This window comes from Aedes albopictus, unplaced genomic scaffold, assembly GCF_035046485.1.
Source record: "Aedes albopictus strain Foshan unplaced genomic scaffold, AalbF5 HiC_scaffold_20, whole genome shotgun sequence".
Lineage (NCBI taxonomy): Eukaryota > Metazoa > Arthropoda > Insecta > Diptera > Culicidae > Aedes > Aedes albopictus.
The window spans coordinates 94,748-117,643 of NW_026916980.1; the positions used below are offsets into that span (position 1 = coordinate 94,748).

The following is a 22,896-nucleotide window of genomic DNA, read 5'->3' on the forward strand; positions in this document are numbered from 1 at the left end:
CTAGAATATGTTTTCAAAAATTCTGTACAACATGTATATTTATTTGAAATTTATTTTGTTAAGTCTATTCATTTAACAATATTTTCAATAATTATAAGCATTTGCCAAATCTGTTTAACCTGTTTTGAAATTAATCTAATTTTTCAGTCAAACCTAAATGAAAAGGTCAACTCAGCTTCGAGATAGATTGCTTTTAAAACTTCAAACTACTTCCCGATACACTTATTAAAATAACTATCTACTTGAGGAACAGCGTTTAGTTAAGAATCTATATTTGGTATGATTAATTATATTCTCTATCCCCATTTATTTATTCAAAATATTTTTTTAGAAGGTAGATGTCTTCAGCAAAGTTGTAGAACAAGTAATTTCAAGTATCTTTGCTGAAGACACCATATAGTTTGGACTTCATTTTTAGGGAGAAAATATAAAAGTTTAAAAAACAACCTCAAAATCAGTTTTTTGAACTTTTCCATGATTATATCGTAAAATTTCAACGTGATATGTTCTACAAGTTTGTAGGTACTACTGGAATACACAATCTTGCCGAAGACACCAACTCTGTAAAATTGAAAAATGCTCCAGTAAACCAATTTTTTTGAAATTTTCTCACTATTTTCACTATTGAATATTTTTTTAATAGGCACTTTTTGGCAGCCGTGCTATCAAAATTTCAATGCTTTATCATGTCCAGAATAGACCAAAAGTGACTTAACAATCACAAATTTCATACAAATCAATTAACACAAACTGAAAACTCACGAAAACTTTTCGACATTAATATTTTTTAACCAAATAGTATTCTTGTTGAAATAGTCTACAATTCTAACACTGTGGTTGACTTTACATTAAACTAGCTGTACCCGGCAAACTTTGTCTTGCCTACTGCGTTTTTTGACGTTTCAAGTTTCTAGCCAAGCCCAAATCCTCAGTGAAAAGGGTATAGAAAATCGATTTTCGAAAACTTTCAATTTTTCCAAATTTAAGGCCTCATAAACCTTCCTTGGGTGAAAACTAACAGAACAAAACTAAGACGACCAAAATCGGACCTTCCGTCCGCAAGTTATGCGTGGTCCCACGTATGCCACTGCATTTATATATATATAGATATACGACAAAAAATATCGCTTTTAAATTTCTAGATGAGTTTTTAACACCAATTAAAAACTGTGTTTTTATCTAATTTTTAATTGTAATTCCCAATGCATTTGTTTATGTTAAAATACATACATTAATCAATCAACTAAAACAACGATAACATTTTTTTTCATGTGCTATGTTAACATTATAACTTCGGTTAAAAAACTAAAAAGGCGAAAATATAATGAATGCCTCTACAAGTTTTCTGTTGAAAATAAAAAAAAAATAAAATAAAACGAGTGAAACATTGTTACATCACATTGAAATAGCCAGTATCTGTTAGAGATATTCTAGGTTGTAAATCTTACGTCATGATGAAAATTCTTCACAGATATTTTATTGAAATTGGTTATGCTGTTTGATACTCTTTAAAATTGATTTTTTTCCAGTTTTCAAGAACTGCGTCCGTTAGGTCGATTCCTGTCCATGATTTTCAAAATTCCTTCGTCGTAGACATATTACCTTGGTCCATCCCTTGACAAATCCGCATCAAGATCACGGCTCGATTATGGATACTTTTCCGGAGGAGCCTTTAGTTTTAAGCTTATATTATAACAATTTTTTTAAAAGATAAAAAGGTTTTGTGCCTTTTTTAGAAAGATTTCGTAGATGAGGAAATCACTCAAAGAGGCTTTTCCTTCTTTCAAAATTTGTAGTTCAAAATAACAGTTGAAATAGTCTACATTTATTTAACTTGTTTTTTTTTTATTCAGTATTACTACTTGGAGCTAAAAAAAATATCGAAAGGGTTGTATGAGATTTGTGAATATTTTCTTTAAAAAAAATACTATTAAAATAGCATCAGAAATCAAAGTGCCTTATCAGACCCGATTGTTAAGTCAATTTTGGTCTATTCTGGACATAATGAATCATAGAAATTTTGACAGCACGGCTGCCAAAAAGTGCCCACTCAAAAAATATTCAATAGTAAGTTTTTAACTCATCTAAAAATTTAAAAAGCGATATTTTTTGTCGGGTATTCAATGTAAAGTCAACCACAGTGTTAGAAATGTAGACTATTTCAACAAGAATACTATTTTGATTAACAAATATTAATGTCGAAAAGTTTTCGTGAATTTTCAGTTTGTATTAAGTGATTTGTATGAAATTTGTGAATATTTTCTTTGAAAAATGACTATTAAAATAGCATCAGAAATCAAAGTGCCTTATCAGACCCGATTGTTAAGTCACTTTTGGTCTATTCTGGACATGATAAAGCATTGAAATTTTGATAGCACGGCTGCCAAAAAGTGCCTATTAAAAAAATATTCAATAGTGAAAATAGTGAAAAAATTTCAAAAAAATTGGTTTACTGGAGCAATTTTCAATTTTACAGAGTTGGTGTCTTCGGCAAGATAGTGTATTCCAGTAGCACCTACAAACTTGTAGAACATATCACGTTGAAATTTTACGATATAATCATGGAAAAGTTCAAAAAACTGATTTTGAGGTTGTTTTTTAAACTTTCATATTTTCTCCCTAAAAATGAAGTCCAAGCTATATGGTGTCTTCAGCAAAGATACTTGAAATTACTTGTTCTACAACTTTGCTGAAGACATCAACCCACTAAAAAATTATTTTGAAAAAATATTTTTTTGCTCGGGTTCACCCTACAGTTTTACCATACAGTGAATATGCATAAAAATAGGGAAGATTTTTCTGAACATATCTTCCAAAGACACCTATATGCTAAAATGTCATCTAACGGCTCTTAGAGGTTTTGATCGTCTTTTTTCAGAATGATCCCACTGTGGGGCGTCCTTCTGAGGCAGCCCAACGGGACTGCAGCTGTTGGTAAATATTACTGCTTCTTCTAGCTCCAGCAGCGAGTAATCGTAGTCAATCGCGATCGCATCGTATTTCGGATGGCGATGGACCTTCTTCACCGTTACCACTTGACCGCCGGAAGCATGCCGACTGGAACCGCAGCGCACCTGTAGTTTACCTTGCCATGGCGAAGCGCAGTGCCCAGCAGTCAGTACCCAGCGTTCGGATAGCAACGATCCTCCGCAGAAGTGCTCGAAGTCATCGTGGCTCAGCGACACTTGGAAGGGGATGTCCTCAACGGCTACTTCAAAGCCACCAACTATGCGACCACCACTACTGGCACGACGACGAGCGTTCCACCATGGACGCAGAGGGTTGAAGCTCCCCTCGGTTGAAGCACCGAAAGCGCAGGCGAAAAGCGTTAGCGACAAATACAGTACGATGCGAACCATTGTGGATTGATGGTTTGAACTGGGGAGTTAGTGGACAGTGACAAGGTTTTATATAGGGAGAAATTTCAAGTGGCCTGGATTAACTTGAATGGAACTGATAACGACTTAAATCAGGAGGAATGTTTTTTTTTTTTTTTTACTTATTCGTTTATTTGGAAGGCTCGGCGCCACATGGGCATAACTGAGCCGAAATCTTTTGTTTTTACAATGATTTTAAATTTTACAATTTATTACTGCCTTAAAACTATGTTAGTTTGGGAAGCCGAAGTACTCGCGGCTGTTTCGACGTTAAGGATTGAAGAAGAAAAAAGGAGGAGGAATGTTGTCTGGAAAATCCCTAAATGTATCATTGATCATCATTCAAAACTTGCTCTTTTTCACTGCTCTTCATTCGCTCTCTATAAACTAATAGAGGGGGTTAGAAACAAAGGGCTGAAAGTGACAAAAACCCACTTTAAAAAAAAGAGGTTTAATGTTTTTCACCAATTTTTCATCCCATACAAAACGTATGGAGTTTCAAAATCGACCCTTTTCTCCGATTTATTTTTCAAACCATCGTAAAAAAAACTTAAAAAGGGTTTCTGAAAGCTTGAAATCTTAAGAACTTTTCGATATGCACAGCTCAAAATCGACAAAATGGTCACTAAGGACAAACGTCTTGAAATCCTGCTTCAACAGTGCATCAGAACTTCAGACGCACAAGTCTCAAGAAGCAAGCCTAAAACAACAGAGCATTTTATTATTTTGTTCTTGATCAATTGTAATAAGCTTAAAATGAGAAGCTCAGGTGTGTTGGTTTTGTTTACGAAGAGATTTGTGCCCTCGAAATCGTGAGTAGGTGCCAAAGCCGGCCATTGTGGCGGCCATTTTGGGATTCTACGAAGTCTGTCCTTAAACCCCTTTACATCTAACCTCCTCAATGATCCTTAAAGAACAGGCAGAAGGAAACAGAAAGTGTAATTTCCATATCAATTTCCAAAGGAATTCTTCTAGGAACTGACACAGAAAATAAATCCGACGAAATCTACGAAAAACTGCCTGAAAAATTCCCAATGGAGTTACCGAGAGAATTCATAAAGGGAAATAAAAAAAAAGATTCTAATGAATCTATCGAAGAAATGTCAACAGAAATATCCACAACCGCAAGGAAAGAAACTTCTGACAGACCTTCCAAAGAATATGCTGAAAGATTTTGGGAAAGGAATCCTAAATGATTTGCTCTAAAGGAATTGCCGACGACATTTTCAAAGAAACTGCCGCAGAAATTTCCAAAAGAATCACCGCTAAAATTGACGGAGAATTCAAAGGAATTGCAAAAGGAATTCACAGAAAAATATTATAAATTCCTTCTACAAAGATTTCTTAAAGGCATTACTGAAAGATTCCTTAAAGAACTTGCCGATAGAATTCCGAAAGGTATTGATGTATAAATTCCCAAACGATTTACAGAAACAGGCCGAAATAAATCCTTAGGGAATTCCAAAGTAATAGCAAAAACAAATCCAAAAAAATTTGGGAAGAAATTCTCAAAAGCATTGCCGAATTAATTACTGTAATCTCAAAAGATTGCCGGAGAGATTACTGGGTAAATTTCAAAAATAAAATGGACAAAACAATTGCAAAGAAAAATACCAAAAGAACTGCTGAAGCAATTTGAAAAAAATACTTGAGAAATTCCCAAAATGATTGGCAAAAAGCTTCCGTAACAATTTTCGAAGGATTTGCTAATGAACAAGTCTGGGCTCAGACTCTTCCCCGCTACGTCTTTTTCATATACTATTGACTTTCAGATTGTAAAACAATTCACTTTGTTTTTTTTTTCTCTGAAGTTCGTATGTAAAATTCAAGAATGTATTCAGCAATTCTACCAACAATTAATTCCAAAAATGAATTTATTTCTATCATAATTAGAGCAAACTGTGAAGTTTGAATGATTGCAACACCTTTTGTGAACATGATCTTTTGTTTACAAAATTTGTCTTGTTGATTTGCATCGCTAATGGCTGAAAATTTGAATGTGGATTTTTATGAAAACTTTTGATTTTGTTGGAATTTCGGAGGTTTTTTTTTCTTTAGGCAGATTTTTGAAGAAAGTTTCTAACCATAGCTTGGGAGAAATTTTCAATGGAGTTTTCATGAAGGTTTTATTGCTTTCAACTGATCTGGTAGCAGATTTAGAAAATAGGAACCAGAATCTAACTACACTCAGTAAGATTCCCGAAAAAATGTTGAAAGAAATTTAAAATACTTTGACCGTATTCTTGCAAGCAATTCCGGGATATGCTGAATGCATGCCTGGTATTTGTTAACCCACTAATATCCATTTTTTTCAGCCAAGGGCTGAAAGTCTCTATAATAAAGACAAATCAATCTTTTTGTTTTGGTCGAGATAAAACATTTTGAGATTTTTTGATTATTGTTGAAATATTTTTATTTTTATATTTTTTTCAAAGAAAATTTTATTTTCCGTGTAATTTTAAGGAAAACAATTTTAGAGTGTATGCAACTGCCCATATTTCTTTTCGGGTAACGTGCAAAAGGCTGAAAGACAAAAGGCTGAAATAACAAAAGGCTGAATTACAAAAGGCTGAACAACGAAAGGCTGAAAATATCAAAAGGCTGAAAAAACATAAGGCTAAAATAATGATTCGACTAGTTCTCAAACGACGAGCCCATAAGCAGTCATGCTGAAGACCAGCCTAACACTAACATCACAGACAAACAGACATAACTCTTATTATTCATATCGTACACTAATATAACGGTCTTTGTGAAAATTTGCTAGTTGGTTGACCAGCCCTGGCACTTGTATTGGTTTGCTTGAGATTGACATTTGAAGCACACTACCGCTCATTGGTTAATGGTTGGCCAAACTTTTTTTTTTGTCATTAGGCGAACATGCTTCCGTTACTATGTTTTACAACGGGAAGCGTTAGCACTATTTGTCCGCGCTAACAATCCCATGCAATACATTAGTGATCGCCTACGTAACTACAGTCCTGTTCAACGACATAGGTTGAACTTGCTCGAAGTTGCTGCATCCCGCTCTTACCCGTTTGATGACAAATGGGTAAAAGTGAGATGCAGCAACTTCGAGCAAGTTCAACCGGCGTCATTGAACAGGACTTATGATAGTATTTCTCCAAAGAAAAGCATATGTTTAAAAGAAGGGAAAATCTCTGATGACATTGTTGGCAGCTGTCATGGCAACCAATCTCAAAAACATGACTCGAAAGAATAGCTCATGTTTAAAGAAGGAAAAATCTCCGATTGAAATATGTATCATCAGTCATTTTTTTATGTTCGTTGGTATGCATTATTGGCCTCTTCACTATGACTAGGGCTCATATATGTAGGCGATGTGGTAAGCGAACGGGTAGTCATGCTGAGAGTGACCGGTTTGATTCTCGCTCGGACCAGGAACTTTTTGTAATGGAAAATTCCTTGACTACCGCGGGCATAAAGTATCTTCTTGCCTGTCACACGATATACAAATGCAAAGTGGTCATTGGCAGAGAAGGCTCTCAATTAATAACTGTAGAAATGCGTATAGAAGCTGAGAAACAGGCTTTGTTTCAGATGGGACGTTACGCCATTAAAAAGAAGAAGTTCTATAACTCCTTTCCTGCATTTTTTCAAATTCAGCCTTTTGTGCATTCAGCCTTTTGAAATTCAGCTTTATGTTACTTTCAGCCTTTTGTGTTCAGCCTTTTGTGCATTCAGCCTTCTGAAACTCAGCCTTATGTTAGCATCCCCTCTTTTTCTATTATAGAACGATTGGAAAAATAAATAAAATAAGGTGATTGTTGCGATTCAATAGAAAAGAAACAATGCAAAGGCATCTGAAAGGTAACCAAAACATTAATTTTTAAATGATTAAAAAAAATGTAAATAAAGCCTGTATCCGCAATAATCGGGACACATAAATACGTCTGTAACTCTGCAATGGATACACTAAAATTTCTCAAATTTGGCCTGGGAACATCTTAACATGTGTTCATTTCACCTGCAAAATTTCATGTAAATCGTCGCAGTACTTTTTGTTGTAGCAATGAAACAGTAGAACGTACGCAAATGAATTTTGTACAGCACCTACTTTAGCATGTCGGCGCTGTAACTTTTGAAATTGGTCATGTAAATGGCTGAAATTTTGACAACAAACCTCTCGATATACATTCCTTGCATGTACAAAATTTCAAAAAATCGATGCACTATCAACAATTTTATGATCAAAACATGTTTTGGAACTAATCGTGATTTTAGCCCTTTGGACAGGAATGACAGAGCATCCCTTTTTGTGTCGAATGTACTGTTTCAAGAACAATTCCAAAAATCATGAAATTTTGCAGGCATAATATGCACATAATCAACTATCTTCTGTGAAAATTTCATGGAAATTGGCCGAGAAATTCAAAAGTTATGAATAGGCTAACAGCTCATATGAAAAACACAAAAAATTTCCACTAACACTCACTCCTATCAACACTGGTAGCTTTCAAACCAGTTGATCAATGTTGATGAAATTTTGTATGAAAGTGCCTTTGTGTGTATCACAACTGCCTATAAAATTTCGTTATTATCCTGCAGTACTTTGGTCTGTGGCGCAAAATAACCATCTGTCATATAGATGAAAATTGGCCGTGTCTGTACAAAATGCTTAAACGCATGTCGTTTTGTTTTTGAACTACAGTTGGAAGTAATGTACCGATTTTTATTAAATTTGGCACAAATAATAATCAAACACCAAAGAGTATTCAGTCAGTTTTTTGGACAATTTTATTGATTCATGTCAGAGTTACAGCCGTATTTCTGTGTCCCGATTATTGCGGATACAGGCTTTACGTTTTAAGGTGACGGTCTCTTACGTTCACTATTCAAATTCTGCATTTTGCCTCACGTTTTTGAGAGCACAAATCTGGAGATCCGTCAAACGAAGCGGGCTGAAAATGTCAATCAATGTTCTTTGCGAGTGAGTAAGCAACAAGTAGCATTTTTGCAGTGTTGGTAAACTCACACTCAAAACACACTCATTAACCACTCCTGCGTGAGCAAACTCGCGCGCGATTCTGACTCGTTTTGCTTTTAGTCTATCATAGAATCCTAAAAACTTCAATGTAAATTATAAGAACACCAAGAAATAAAGCAATGAGTAAAATTCGAGTCAACTCAAGCATGATTTTTTCGGCGGTGAGTTTGGCTAGTCAAGAATCGAACCTGAAACAACTCAAACATGAGATTTGAGAATTTGAGTTCTTACCAACACTGATTTTCAGTCTCGTTGGCCTGATAAAGAATCTGATTTGTGCTCTTGAACGAACCGAAAAGCGGCCTTTGTGGCAGCCATCTTTGGTTTCTAACAACCTTGTCCGTAAGACATCAAACACATTTGGACATATACAGAACAGTCCTAAATCTCAGCCCAAAATATAAAAGTTATGATTGCCCAGGAAAAAATGCAAAATGCTCAAACTCTACCGCGTTATAAGGCGGGATTGGGTATTAGAGGGTTAAGAGGCCTCTGGAGGAGTTTCAAATATATATATTTAATTCGTATCCAAAAAACTACCGAGAAGTTTGGAAACAGAGGAAATATTTATTTTTGCAAATGCATCAAATCCAGTGCATCGTTCTGCCGTGACCTTAATAGGGCAGGAAGCCGATGTTTCCCCTAATGCACAATGATCCGAATCCAATATTTTAGCAAGATCCCTATCTCCGTTATCGTTAATCTCTACACGCATTGCCTACAACTTTGCTGAAGAACTCGATCGCATATGACTTAACATAAAAATTTCTATTCCACCCTAATAAAAAAAAATTGGAAAATATGCAGCAAACAAATGCAAACAATTTCTCTGAAGACATCAAACGCCTGACATTAACGATAAGTGATTTTGGATTTCTTTTTGTTGCTAAAACGTGGATTCGGACCATTGTGCAATTCCTATTATAATTCCTGAAGTATTCTCTGGCGTATTTCCTTAAACAATTTTCTGAAAATTTTCAGGGAAAACATTGGAAAAATATTTGCCAACTTATTTCCAGCTAGGTTTGTAGGAAATTTCTTGTGCATTTTTCACAGAACATCTCGACAAAAAAAACTTGAAATCATTTCAAATGTAATTTTTGACAGAGCAGTTTCTAGCAAGTTTTCTATCAAAAATTTTTTGAAATTTTATTGAGTTTCTTCCTAAAAGAAAAATCTCCCTCCTCTTCTCTTCATGGCGTAACGTCCTCACTGGGACAAAGCCTGCTTCTCAGCTTATTCTATGAGCACTTCCGCAGTTATTAACTGAGAGCTTCCTCTGCCAATGACCATTCTTGGGCGACTTTGATGAAAAATCGAAACTGAAAAAGTTAACGCCAGAAAACCGGTTTTTCTTGAACCACCCTAAGCTTATTCAGAAAAATGCCTCTAGATCGGCCAATTTTAAAGCTACATAAAAAGTGTCTTCGGCAAACTTGCTCAAAATTGATAGATCTACAACTTTCCCGAAGAATGTACACAGTTATTATTGCAAATAAAAAAGTTTGCTTACCAATTTATTTGAAACTATGGACCACCTTAATTTTCATGTATATTGAAAAGAGGGCCTTATTTTTAGGAACAACTTTGTAGAAGACCATATTTGTCTAAAAATCATTTGAAGGCACTGCATGCATCTTTCCTCGTAAATCTGGTTCGTGAACCATTGTGCAATGTGCCCTAAAGTGTACCTTTGGTACTCCTATACTACTCTATCAGCTACAACTTTGCCGAAGACCACACACAAATCGGACGCCTTATTGATTAGTTACGCCACTGTATAATTCGGTTTGTTCATTTAATTCATATTTTTTCTAAAAAAAATCTTTGGGCCGCAGATATTTCGACAATTCTTAAAGGGGGTCGCCATCTTAAAAAGGTTGAGAACCACTGCAATATACAAATTCATGCAATGGCAGGCAAAAAAAAACCCTTCAATCAATAAATGTGGAAGTGCTCAAAGTACACTAAGTTGAAGAGGGGCAGGCCAAGTTCCAGTGGTAAAGTAGAGCCATACAGAAGAAAATAAAGGAGAAGAAGAAGAAGAAGAATAAGAGAGCTAGCGAAGAATGCTGAGACAGTTGAAAGTAATGACTTTTAACGAGAAAGAGTGACTTAAGTTTGATTACCTTCTTAATAGAGTCTTTATAATGATTTCAGGGTGGCCACTAAATATCAGTTTTGAAATTCCCGTCTTTTTCCCGGTTTTCCCGGTACGATTTCTGAAATTTTCCCGGTTTTTAAAATGCACATTTTTTTAGTAGGTAACGTCCAATTTTCGTATCATATGGATGATAAGTACCATGTAAAAATTCGCTTGCAATCCTGTGAATGCTATGTACTAGATATTTATATTATTCTTGACGTAATGCATCTATGGAAAAAAATGGAAGTAACTACCAATGATGACATAAAAGGCGTATGTTACACAAATACTTACAACATATTTTCATTCAGCTCCAAATAGTGCATAATTCAAGCTTTCCCTCACTCGTTATTTTACTTATTTTCTTGTACTTAAAAAAAAACAAGTGCAGAAGTGGTAGCTAACTATGACAGATCTAGGTAAGATGTGCACATAAAATCAGCAAAGGTCGCACTTGATTATCCGGACATGGAGGATAATCGAACCATTTTTTTTAAATTTTATTCATTAGCGTAGGTGCTCTAACGCAACTTCATTGGTGTTGTTTCCGGAGATTCCAGCAGGATGTCCAACTGAGTATTCCTCCAAAAACTTTCATCTGGAAATTCTTACAAAGTTTTGTCCGAGATTTCATCTTTCGATTACTCCAAAAATACTATCTTGGATTTCTTCAGTAAATTCTGTTAGCGATTCCACCTTGTATATCTTTTGTGGATTCCTCTAGATTTCCGTCCATAACTAGCGCGGTTGGCCACCACCGCCAGTACCACGCTAATACTGAACACAAAATGCGAGATTTTTTCAACGTGTTGTAGAAAACACAACAGCGCGATCGCTCGAGGGTTATTGGATTTGTTCTGGAAGAGGTTCTTTTAGGGAAATTTAGGATTTTAGTCTGTTGACAATTAGGGAATAGAACTTTTGGTCTGGGATCATGAATTCGATCTAGGGATTTCTCCTGGAACTCCTGAAGGATTCCCAAACGAATCTCCCACATGTCTAGAAGGTTTCATTCTTGGAAGAGTTCTCGATTAAAAAACTCCCGCAGTAGTTTGATTTTCAGGATTCTGGAGTATTTCCAGAAATAGCTATCGTTTTTGTAAGAAATATTGGGAGATCATCCAGAAGAAACTTCTTGGTGATTTGCAGAGGGAGCTTCTGAAGGATGTCCAAAAGCAACTCCTGGAGCAACTCCAAAAGCAAGTTTCATAAGCAACTCCTGAAGGTTTCTTTGAACAAACTCCTGGAGGGTGCCCAAGACGAAGTCTTGAATGAATTGCAATAGGTTGTCTTGATAAAAACCCAGTTTTGTGGTTATGATTTTCTTATCTATTAAGATTCCTGATGAAATTTCGGAAAGATTCCCTGAAAAAAAAACTAGATTAAATTTAAGAAAGGACACGGGTTAATCCAAAAAGAAACTTTTGAAAAAATCTCAGATGTAAGAAACTCTTTCCTCAAAAAAATCTCATCGAATTCCAAGAGATAATCAAGCGGTACAAAAACCTAGAGGAATTCTAGAAGAAACTCCTTGAAGAATCCCAAGTTCTGTTTTAAGGAAATTTCAAGTGATTGCACAGGCGAATTCCTTGAGATTTCGTAGAAGTATCCCAGGAGTATTTTAGTTTGGCTTTGATTTTGCAGATTTTCGATGAGGTGTAAACATTCAAATATGCAAGTTACTCTTAACAACAATTTTCCCGGTAATCATTCCAAATTCCCGGCTTTTTCCCGCTTTTTTCCCGGTCGTTCCGAATTCCCGTCTTTTTCCCGGTTTTCCCGTTTTTCCCGGTTCGGTGGCCACCCTGGATTTGTATGGGTACATGTTTTTGACGGTTTTGTTTTCTTCGTCATGAAAGATTTCGGTAAAATTGTTTGTAACTGGACCGTATGTTTCAATTTGGTAGAAAAGGCTTTGAGACCAACATTTAGTTAAAAAGGTTTGTTGAAAACATCCCTTAACAAAGGAAACTGTTGGAAATTAAAGCTGTTAACCTGGTCAACATAGGGTATTGTACCATTTGGGCAGGTGTACCTATTTTAGTCACTTGCCGCTATAACTAAGTCAATTTCAAATCGATTGTTTTGAATTTTTGTGCAGAATTAGATACTGTACGTGCCTAACTCTATACAAAATTTCAAATCAATCAGTTTGAAATTGACTTGAGTATAACGACAAGTGCCCAAAATAGGTACACCTACCCAAATTGTACAAGAACCTATGTATTTTTGCTGCGAATCAACTTATCTTATATCTAATCGTGTTGACGGATTAAAGGCCTTCCCGGAAGATCAGCGCAGGCCTCCTCCAAGAACCAAACCCACCTCAATAAAAGGAGAGAAGCAGCATATAACTATTGTGCCGCCACGTATTCATCTGTTACGTATCATATCGTTCCTCCTTTCACTTTCAATAACGTTTTTACATAACCCTGAAACGACGCTATTCAAACGTTTCCATTCAACGACGACGACGCAGCTGCTGGCCTAATCCTTCTGTATCAATCTACTTATTTCCCAAGTGAGGACTTCCTCCCTGCACCACCGCCGCACCATCACATCCAAACGACCAGATATCATCTGTTCCACAGCCAAGATTTCCCGGAAACAGTGAATATTTTTTTTCTTTTATTGCCACCGGCCATCTCATCAGCTACTCTACTAGTGCCTGCCATCTGTTGTCGTCGTCGTCGTCGTAATCGCGCGTGCACGCCGCCGCCACCCCGGCAAGGACTGCCCGAAGCTCCTGTCCTGCCCGTGTTTTGCTGATTAGTATTCGACACCGGTTCCGGTATTTGTCTTGCTTCCTTCGTAGTAGCTACAAAGGCAAACGACCAGAGTCCAGTCCAGATAACGTCCCGTCCATCGCGCATCGTTCCGAGGATGGAAAACCGCGGGGAATTATGTAAAAAAGAAAAGCTTTCATTTTCCTACGACCAGTTGCGACCGAACGCAACGGCGGGCGTGACGCCATCCGTACCCAATGATAAATGAGAAGGTTACGACTAACGGCTAAACGATACAAAAAGCATTATTGTACGGCGCGGGGTGGGCAATGGAGAGCCATCATGGCGCAACAGGACCTCAGAGACATATTGGTTGGCTTGGTGGTGGAGGTGGTGGTGGTAGAAGACCGCAATCAACAGGATTGATAGCTGGGTAGTGCGTATCGGACGATTTGCTTCCAGAGTCATTGGAATTCATTTTACTTCATAGTCGGCAATCGGATAGTGACAGTAGCGAGGTGGAATATGTCCCCAAAGAACTTACCGGTGGCCACTATGGTGATTATTTTACGGATTGCATAAGTTCTTTGGCTAGGGCTGTTATCCTTGACGATATTACCTACCTGAAATGAGAAAAGGAAATAGATTGATATTAGATCAGGACAGGTAAAGGTTATATAAAAAGCGTTACAGTATAAAAAGTATAAATGAAATATTACGTCAATAACCAATGAAAATTGCATAATCATAACTGAAATTGGAATGGAATTTTATGTAGAGCTTATCATTGGGGTTTTGAACTACTCATGGTTGGTGTAATCCTATCGCAATTAACTTTAAACTGAACATTTAATGCTCCAATCCAATCAAGCACTCGTAGGGTTGTCTATTTTTAGTAAATCATCGATGGCTTAATTTATTTTTAACTCGCAGCAGGTGACACACTCGAAAAAACATTGGAAATCCATTAATTAAACCCTGTGGTGGTAGAGTGGCACTTGAGGCGCGGAAAATTCGCATCTCAAGCCTTTCAAACTCAGCTCAGTGAAATTCCCACATTCTTTTTGAATGTGTAGAAATTTGATAACCGGTTTCAACTTAGCCTTTCTTGATCCATCCTTTTGTTGCAGGAAATTGTCTCTTAAAGTGTCATTGAATCTTTTGCTACTTCAACGTTGGCTCTGTAGTTTAAAATTCCTGTTGAATGATGATTTATTTTTGTTTATCATGTTGAGTGTTTATATCTGAGAAAACCCTGAATTGTCTCTGTAACCCTAACTTATTATATTCATTATTGGAATACATAGTGGTCATCACTGAGATGTAATCCCTAATTCACCTACACAACAATTATGTATGAAAACTTGACCAGACAACCAGGTTTTTTGTTCAAAGCCGAAAACTGTTAACGATTTATTATCTACTAACAAAGTTTTTCAAATAGTTAGAGAAATATAAGCAAAAATATATAAACATTAATTAAAGAGATGCTTGAATCCACCAGGAAACTGCCGGATTTTGCACAACTCTGTAAGGTACTATTTTGGCATAGAAATCTTGAGCTAGGGGTTAAGCGACCCGTTATTGGCACCTGGACTTCCTCTCTGGAGCCACCAAAGTTGTTGAACAGCAACTTCCTCTCTGGAGTCACCAATGCTGCCAAGCAGTACACGCTATATCCAAAGGGAAAAGTGAATGTAGAAATTTCAGCAAAAATTGTGATAGGAGTTCCATCGGGAACTCTTCCAAGAGTTGCACAGAAAATAACTCTAGAAGTTCCATAGGGAATTCCAGCAGGAGTTTCATCGGAAAGTCTTCAAGGAGCGGCATCGGAAATTCCTCCAGGATTTCGATCGGCAATTTTCGCAGAAGATCTTTCAAGAACTTCTGTAAGAGTTCGCTGGCATATTATCACAGAAGTTTCACCAGTAGAATTCCTGTAGGAGTTCCAATGCAAATTCCCGCAGGAGCTTCACCGGGAATTCCTGATTTCTTTTCTGCTTGGTATCTTATCACTGCGACCAATTTTCTAAACTGTAGATGTTGTCTCTATAGATATAGCCGTAGCTGTAAAGTGTACAGGCGTGGATATTCAACATTGGATTGGATTTCCAAATGGTAGGAAAAAAATGTAAAATTATTACTTGACTGCATAGCCAAATCTATAGACGAATAGTAATTGATTTCTGAGTAAGTGTATGTTTTAATTCCGTCCTCTTTTGTTTACCATGTGACAGATATGCGTATTTCGACCACCACTTGTTATCTTCTTCAGTCATAGATGTACAAGTGGTAGTCGAAATACGCGTATCTGTCACATGATAAGCAAAAAAGTGCGGCATTAAATGGTGCATAACTGATTACACTCATTCGAATAGGGTATTATGCTTAGAGGGATTGAAAAGTCGGTACAAGATCGGTTCTGAGTAATTTCTTCCCTTAATCACTGAATAAAATATGCTTGAAGCCACCAGGAAACTGGCGGATTTTGCGCAACACTCTAACGTACTATTGTAGCATAGAAATAATGAGCTTGATGAGGTCGTGTCACCCGTTATTGTCATGGCACCTGGACTTCCTCTCTGGAGCCACCCCCAAGTTGATAAACAAGGTTTTCCTCCTTGGAGTAACCAATGCTGCGAAAGCAGTATTCGATCTGTTCGGAGGTCTTTTCTATTGACAGTACGTCACTATCGATCGAAGTATCAACCGGGGAATCCTATTCCAGTTCCACTGTAAATTTCTCTTGGAGTGCAAACTTGTGCGTACTTGTAGAATTTCTGCTGACAACATCCACTGAAGTTTCACCAGGAATTTCTGCAGGGTTTCCACCAGAAATTCCTCTAGATATACCACCAAAACTTCTTTTGAGAGGTCCGGTTGGAATTCCTGCAAGAATTTTACCAGGAATTCCTCCAGAAAATCTAGCACAAATTCTTGAAGGAATTTATCAGGAATTTTTCCAAGAGCTCCTGCAAAAATGACTCTTGAAGTTCCACTGGAAATTCCAACAGGAGTTTTATAGGAAAATTTTCAAGGATTTCTACCGGAAATTTATCCAGGATTTCGATTAGGAATTCCAGCAGAAGATCTTTCAAGAACTTCTGTAAGAATTAGATCTCGAATTCCCAGGAGTTTTATTAGAAATTCCTGTAGGAGTTCCAATGGAAATTCCCGCCTTAGGTATTTTCCCCATATAGGTGGCCTCTGGTGTGGATATCCCACATAACCAAACTGAGGATGACGAGTTCGCTTCCCGGTCGGTCCAGGAGTTCTTGGGCACTGGGTATCTTTGTGCCTACCACACGATATACACATGCAAACTGTCCTTTGACAGAGGAAGTTTTCAGTTAATAACTGTAGAAGTGCTTATAACACACTACAGCTGAGAAGTGTGCTTTGTCACAGTGGGGACATTACGCAAAGAAGAAAATGTTTTCCAGAGATTTTTTTCTATTATACCAAGTTCTACCGAGATTCGTCTAGTAGTTTCACTGGAAATTTGGCAGCAACATTTTTCCAGGAGTTCCTCAGCGAATTACTAAGTTATTGAAAACTGTGAAAGTGCTTGTAGCACACATAGCTGAGAAGTAGGCCTTGATACAGTGGGAACATAACGCCAAGAAGATGTTTTCCAGGGATATTTTTTTTCTAGAATTTCTACCGAGAATCTCTCTAGGAGATCAATCGGAGATTCGGCAAGTAGTTCCTTTGGAAATTTGTCTGAGTGGCATCAATATTTTTTCCATGAGGTTTACAGAGAACTACTTTAGGAGTTTCAATGGCACCTCTCCTTGTAGTTTCACTGTGAATTCCTCTAGCAATTTGCATTAGGAATTTTTTGAGAAGTTTCATTTCGAATTCATCCAGAAAATCCAGCTAAAATGGCTCTAGAAGTTTCATCGAAGTTTCATTCTAGGAGTACCACCAGGAATTCTTTTGATTGTTAGTTTATGCGTGTGGAAAAGTTTGCCCACTCGGCAAAGCATTGACAGATAGCTTTAGCCTTTAAACCGTATGAAACAAGCAACTTGGCATAAAAATAGAACAAAAATCGATTTCACATCGCCAGCGTTTCGATTCTTTCGAACATTTGCATCTACGGTCACGGGGCGTGTACATGAAGCAAATAAACCGAAACACTTACGGAGGTTTTGAGCGCAAAATGTTATTGATAATTCTCGGTGGGAAACAGAAAAATTGTTTGTGGCGCAGACGCATCAATCACAAATTTAATCAAGTGTACAAAGAAGCGAATACTGTGAAACGAATTAAACACGACAGGCTTAAGTGGGCTGGACAGAGGACACGAATGTCGGGAGAAAGAATAGCGAAAACAATACTCGGTAGACAACCGGGTACAGGTCGATCACTTCCACAAATGCGCAGGCTGCACACGGTTGAAGAAGACCTGGGAACACTACACGTTCTGGGAAACTGGAGGAAGATAGATGAAAACTGACGAAGATGGTGCTCTATTATACGCTCGGCGTAGGAGTTTTGTCGGATTTGGATAACGTCTATAAGATTACTATTATTATTACTACATACTATTACTGCATAGAAATCTTGAGGTTGAGATGAAGCCACCCTTACCTTAGGTGCCGTAGATTGGTACTTAGACTTCCTCTCTGGAGCCACCATTGCAATGCTGCTTAGTAGAAGCCACTAGGTTGCAAAGCTCCAGATATGACCGTGACCGCATTAAAGCTCTCACATAAAGCCAAAATAATAAAACAACTAACTTGCATATTGTGAAACGATCCAATCTTAAAGACATTCATGTGGTAAAGATATTCACAGTAGAGTAATTTTCCAATTGTTGCACAGCTAAAAACTCGCCTATTGTTGCACACTCCATGTTATTCTTATGAGGTGTACAACAATTGGCGATTTTTCAGCCGTGCAACAATTGGAAAATTACCCTAGAGGGTGGCTCGAAAATGAGTATTTTGACAGGCCACAGTATTCAGGTGAAAACATGCATTTTTAGAATACCTGTTATTTTGCCTAAGGAAAAAAAATAGATTTGCAAAAACATGGATCTTCTCTGATATCCAAGCAAAAATTAAGTCGCCTCAGAATTACTCTTTTTTATTATTATATTTCATTGAAGACACTTTACCAAATAAGTTGGCATTCGTGTCCAACTAGTTATTGTTAATATACAATTATTATAATAACAGAATGGTTTTTCTATTTCTAATACTACAGTGATTCTTAAATTTTAGTGAATAAATCAGAAACTTTAAGAAACTTTACAACTGCATTCTCGGCTCTAGGGTTATATGCAAGTGTATCAGCAATTGAACCATTGATGCCACATTTTTTTCTATCCTGTTCGTAACTTCTACATTCCGTCAGTATGTGATCCACCGTGACTCACACTCCACAGGATGCTAATTAATCTTGTAATTTAAACATAGTGTGGGAATTTATTCTGATTAATCCATACATAATGGAGTCTATCCGGACATACTCCAAGCAATATGTTTTAGTCAAATTGACTAGAGTAGGTTCTCAGAACCATCAGAAAACCAAAATAAAAGGTACTAGGTTTTATGAAGACTCTCAAGACTAATCGGTCATCGAAAAGTTACTTTGGTCGTATCTAGAGGAAAGCGAGATTTCTGATGAGCTAGTCAAGAATAGATCTAACGAAAAGTTCATAGACCCTCAGGCCTTCTGTGGTATCCTGTAAAAAATGGAACTGAACAAATATATGGTCAGTCAGATCACATCACACTAAAATGCAATTCTCCATACGAGGTAGTCCAAAATGCTCAAATTGTAGCTTTCGTGACGAGGAGAGGGAAACATCAGAACGCATCATCTGCAATTGCAGTCCACTCACAAATAGTGGATGCATTACTCTTGCAAAGCCCTTTTTAGGGCCTGCTGACATATGGATCTTATCCCTCAAGGAAGTGGTAGGACACAATGATACATATTGCCCTTTTACTGGCATTTTACCAGATTTGCTGGTATGTCTGAAACATACTGGAAAAACTTGTAACCAGAAGGCACGAAATGTTGCTAATTGACAAATTGAGAGATGAATTTTTGAAAAAAAATTGCCTTCTGATGGGATTCGAACCCACGACTTGTTGTTCGTTAGACCGGCGGTTTAACCAACTAAGCCACAGAACAGGTAATGATTCTGCGGAATAGAAAACCAAATTGACTCTGAAGCCACACCGTGATGAAATCTTCTGTCCCAAACCCATCTCTCTTTTGGCTTACATGCCAATCCACAACATACTCGCGTTTGTGCCCCCCAACTCAGTGAATCAAAATTCAACCATCGCGCAACAATAATGACAATGCCGCAACCTGTATTTGTTGCGACAAAACAACACATGCGACATAAGTTTGTCCCAATTTGAAAAAAATGGGATTAACATCGTACACCACGAGTTTATAAATTTTTAAGCCTTGCATTGCGATTTTCGAACGGTAACCTCGAGTCGGTAAATACTGCAACTCTGATGAAGCTCTATCATCAAACAGTTTCGACTTTGGGTTAGTAATAATTGATTTTTCAAGAGTTACAAAGTACGCAACAAATTCAGCTTCCGTTTTGTCTGCAACAAACAATTTCGAGATCATGTCATTATCTGTTACCAGTAGAGATAAAGAGTAATCGTCGCGTCTTCTTTGTTGCTTGTTTTGTGCCTCTTTTGTCTGACAATTCCCTTCACTGCCCCAACTACAAGTGAGAGCGAGTTGTTTTTATGAAGCCGAGGCTTAATCTGCGACGCAAGCAAGGGTACAGTGATACATATTGCCTTTTTTCTAGCATTTTACCAGAGTTTTTGATATATCTGAAACATACCACAGCGTAACAAAAATTAACTTTTTGTCTGTCTCAAGAGCAAACCTATGTGTCTCCGAAGGATTTTGGGCCGCTGAATCCGAATCCGGGCTCAGATTTGCTCTAACACGTCACAATTTTGAGCTATACCTCAATTTATAGGGCAAAATATGCGATTTTGGGCTTTTTTGACTGCAAACCATTAAGCAAGGAAATATTTTTTTAAGCAATCAAAAGGTTAATTGGTCAATTAACATCTAAATCAACGACTCATGCAGAATATTTCGTTTTACCAAATCGAATTTTATAGTTTTAAGCGATTTATGTTAGGTACGATATTTCCCATACAAGTCACCCTCCAAAAGTTGCATGCAAGTTTTCATACTAACATAAAATGCTTAAATCTATCAATTTTGATTAGGCAAAATGAAATATTTTGCATGAGTCGTTAATTTAGATGTTAATTGACCAATTAACCTTTTGATTGCTTAAAAACAATATTTCCAAGCTTAATGGCTTGCAGTCAAAAAAGCCCAAAATCGCATATTTTGCCCTATAAATTGAGGTACAGCTCAAAATTGTGACGTGTTGGAGCAAATCTGAGCCCGGATTCGGATTCAGCGGCCCAAAATCTGTCAGAGACACATATGTTTACTCTTGAAACAGACCAAAAGCTAATTTTTGTTACGCTGTGCAATAGTTGGCCTTGAGTTCAGTCGATACCAAGGTGTCTCAGTAACAAACATGTTACTGCTTTAATTTGGGTACTTCACATCAAAAGGGTATATCACCATAGTTCTAAAATCAGGATGCAGTGATCTTCATCCGACAAACGAAAGAGAACTAAAAACTTCCTCTCTGGAGCCACTAATAAACAATTGGTCCAGAGCCGCATTTACGAAGACAAAAATGTTTATTGATTTTACCATTTACCAGATTTTCTGGTATGTCATAATCATAAACATATAGAAAAACATGCACAGATCGAAAAAAGATTGTAAATTTCTGAGACATATGATGCACATATTTGGAGCGTCGGATATCACAGAAGTTTACATGACATATCATGTAAAAATCATAAAATATAATGTAAACTTCCATTATATATCATGTAATTCAGCATGACTCTGAGTGTTTACATGACATATTACACAAATTTACATGAAATATCATGTAAATCATCATACACTTAAGTATACATGACTAATATGAAGTTTACATGACGTGTAAACCTTATTATTTTTATCTGTATGTAGTTAGAAGGCACAGAATGTATTAGCAACACATTGAGAGATGAAATTTGTGAAAAAAAAATCGCATTCTGGTGGGATTCGAACCCACGACTCCGTATCCGCTAGACCGCCGCTTTAACCAACAAAGCCACAGAACAGGTCATGATTCTGCGGAATAGAAAGCCAAACTGAACCCGAGAAAATATCCGACTGATAGTTCAAATAACCGAATCGATCCGGGCATCTTCTGTTATCTCTGTCTCCAGAAGGAGGTAAAAGAATATTACTAAATGGTCACGGTGACAGATATCAGAATTAGCACACTTATTTTATAAAGTTAAGCTTTTCCACACCAAACAAAACATTAAGCCAGAAGAAAAACCATCAACGATATATCCACTTCATCGTTTTCCCTCGAGGAAACCCCCTGTTGCGTGTTCTGTTAACGCAATTTTCTCGATATATTACATATTCATGAACAGAGGAAAAAATGCGAGAAAAAAACGCAATTAATTAAATAGGTAGATACACAAATAAATCGATATCATCCACCCTATTCGCAAAGAAGAGAGCATGTGGTTAGCCGTTACACGCCACGCGATGTATTGTCCTGAGGGGAAACCCGAATGTTTAATAGAGTTTAAGCTTTTAAGGAATGGGATAACCTTTCTGCAAGGGCAAATCAGCAAGGTTAAATACCTGCTCAAAAAACGATTCAGAAATGCTAAACGTGACGGTGCCCCTTAACCTTCGGTGACAAATCTGGTTTCGATAGCGACGTCTTCATACGCCAAATCATATGCCACGTCACCGCCAACCAGCCACCAACGATTCTCATGGAAATTACATCTCCGTTCCACACAGATACAGGCATCAAAGTGCGGCTGCCCCCTCCGAACTGAAGCGATTTGCGTAAAACCATTTTCCTACGACCGCCATCGCCGCCGCACCGTTAGAGATAAATTCTCCGACAAAGTACCTAGGCGATGGCAGATGATGTCTGTGTTTGCACTACAAGATCAAAATTGGAAAAGTTTGGCCTCGAATTCGAAGAAAGTACGATGAATTTTGCTCAGCTTTCCAACGAATCCAGAACACAGGGTCGGAGTCTAATTTCAGCTAGTGGATGGAGAGCCACGATATTGTTCAAATGGATAAAATATATGAAAACTACACATACTTGTAATGAGTTTCGAACCCAAGACCATCAAAGTAACATTTTGATGACCAATTAGTCTTGTAGAGGTTTTAAGAACCTTCAAATATCTATCATTTTAGTTTTATGATGGTATTAAGAACCTCTTCTAGTCTATTTGACTAAATAATGTTACTTGGGAACGGACAAGCGCATTATCATTGAGCTACCTATTGAAAGGTAAACTATTTAGTATACTTGCCGAAGGTAATATAGAGAGCAACATCCCTGATAAGTGAATTGATCTGAACACATTTCATACACATAACATCTCAATTAAAAGTGAAACGTTGTACCAACCATTTTCCGAGAGCTGCTGTCTCGTAAAAATCTTAGACAATGATACTCGAGGGTACACATTAATGAAGCGCAGTACAAGGGAAGATATTTAGAGAAAT

General features: G+C 37.2%; 1 protein-coding gene across 1 annotated transcript; it reads right to left on the reverse strand.

Moving 5' to 3' along the window:
- Positions 1 to 20: 20 nt before the first annotated feature.
- LOC134284485 (trypsin 5G1-like) lies at positions 21 to 6,412 on the reverse strand. Its single transcript, XM_062843423.1, has one exon. The coding sequence runs from the start codon at positions 3,357 to 3,359 to the stop codon at positions 2,838 to 2,840; it is 522 nt and encodes a 173-aa protein (XP_062699407.1). The 5' UTR covers positions 3,360 to 6,412; the 3' UTR covers positions 21 to 2,837.
- Between the last annotated feature and the right edge of the window lie 16,484 nt (positions 6,413 to 22,896).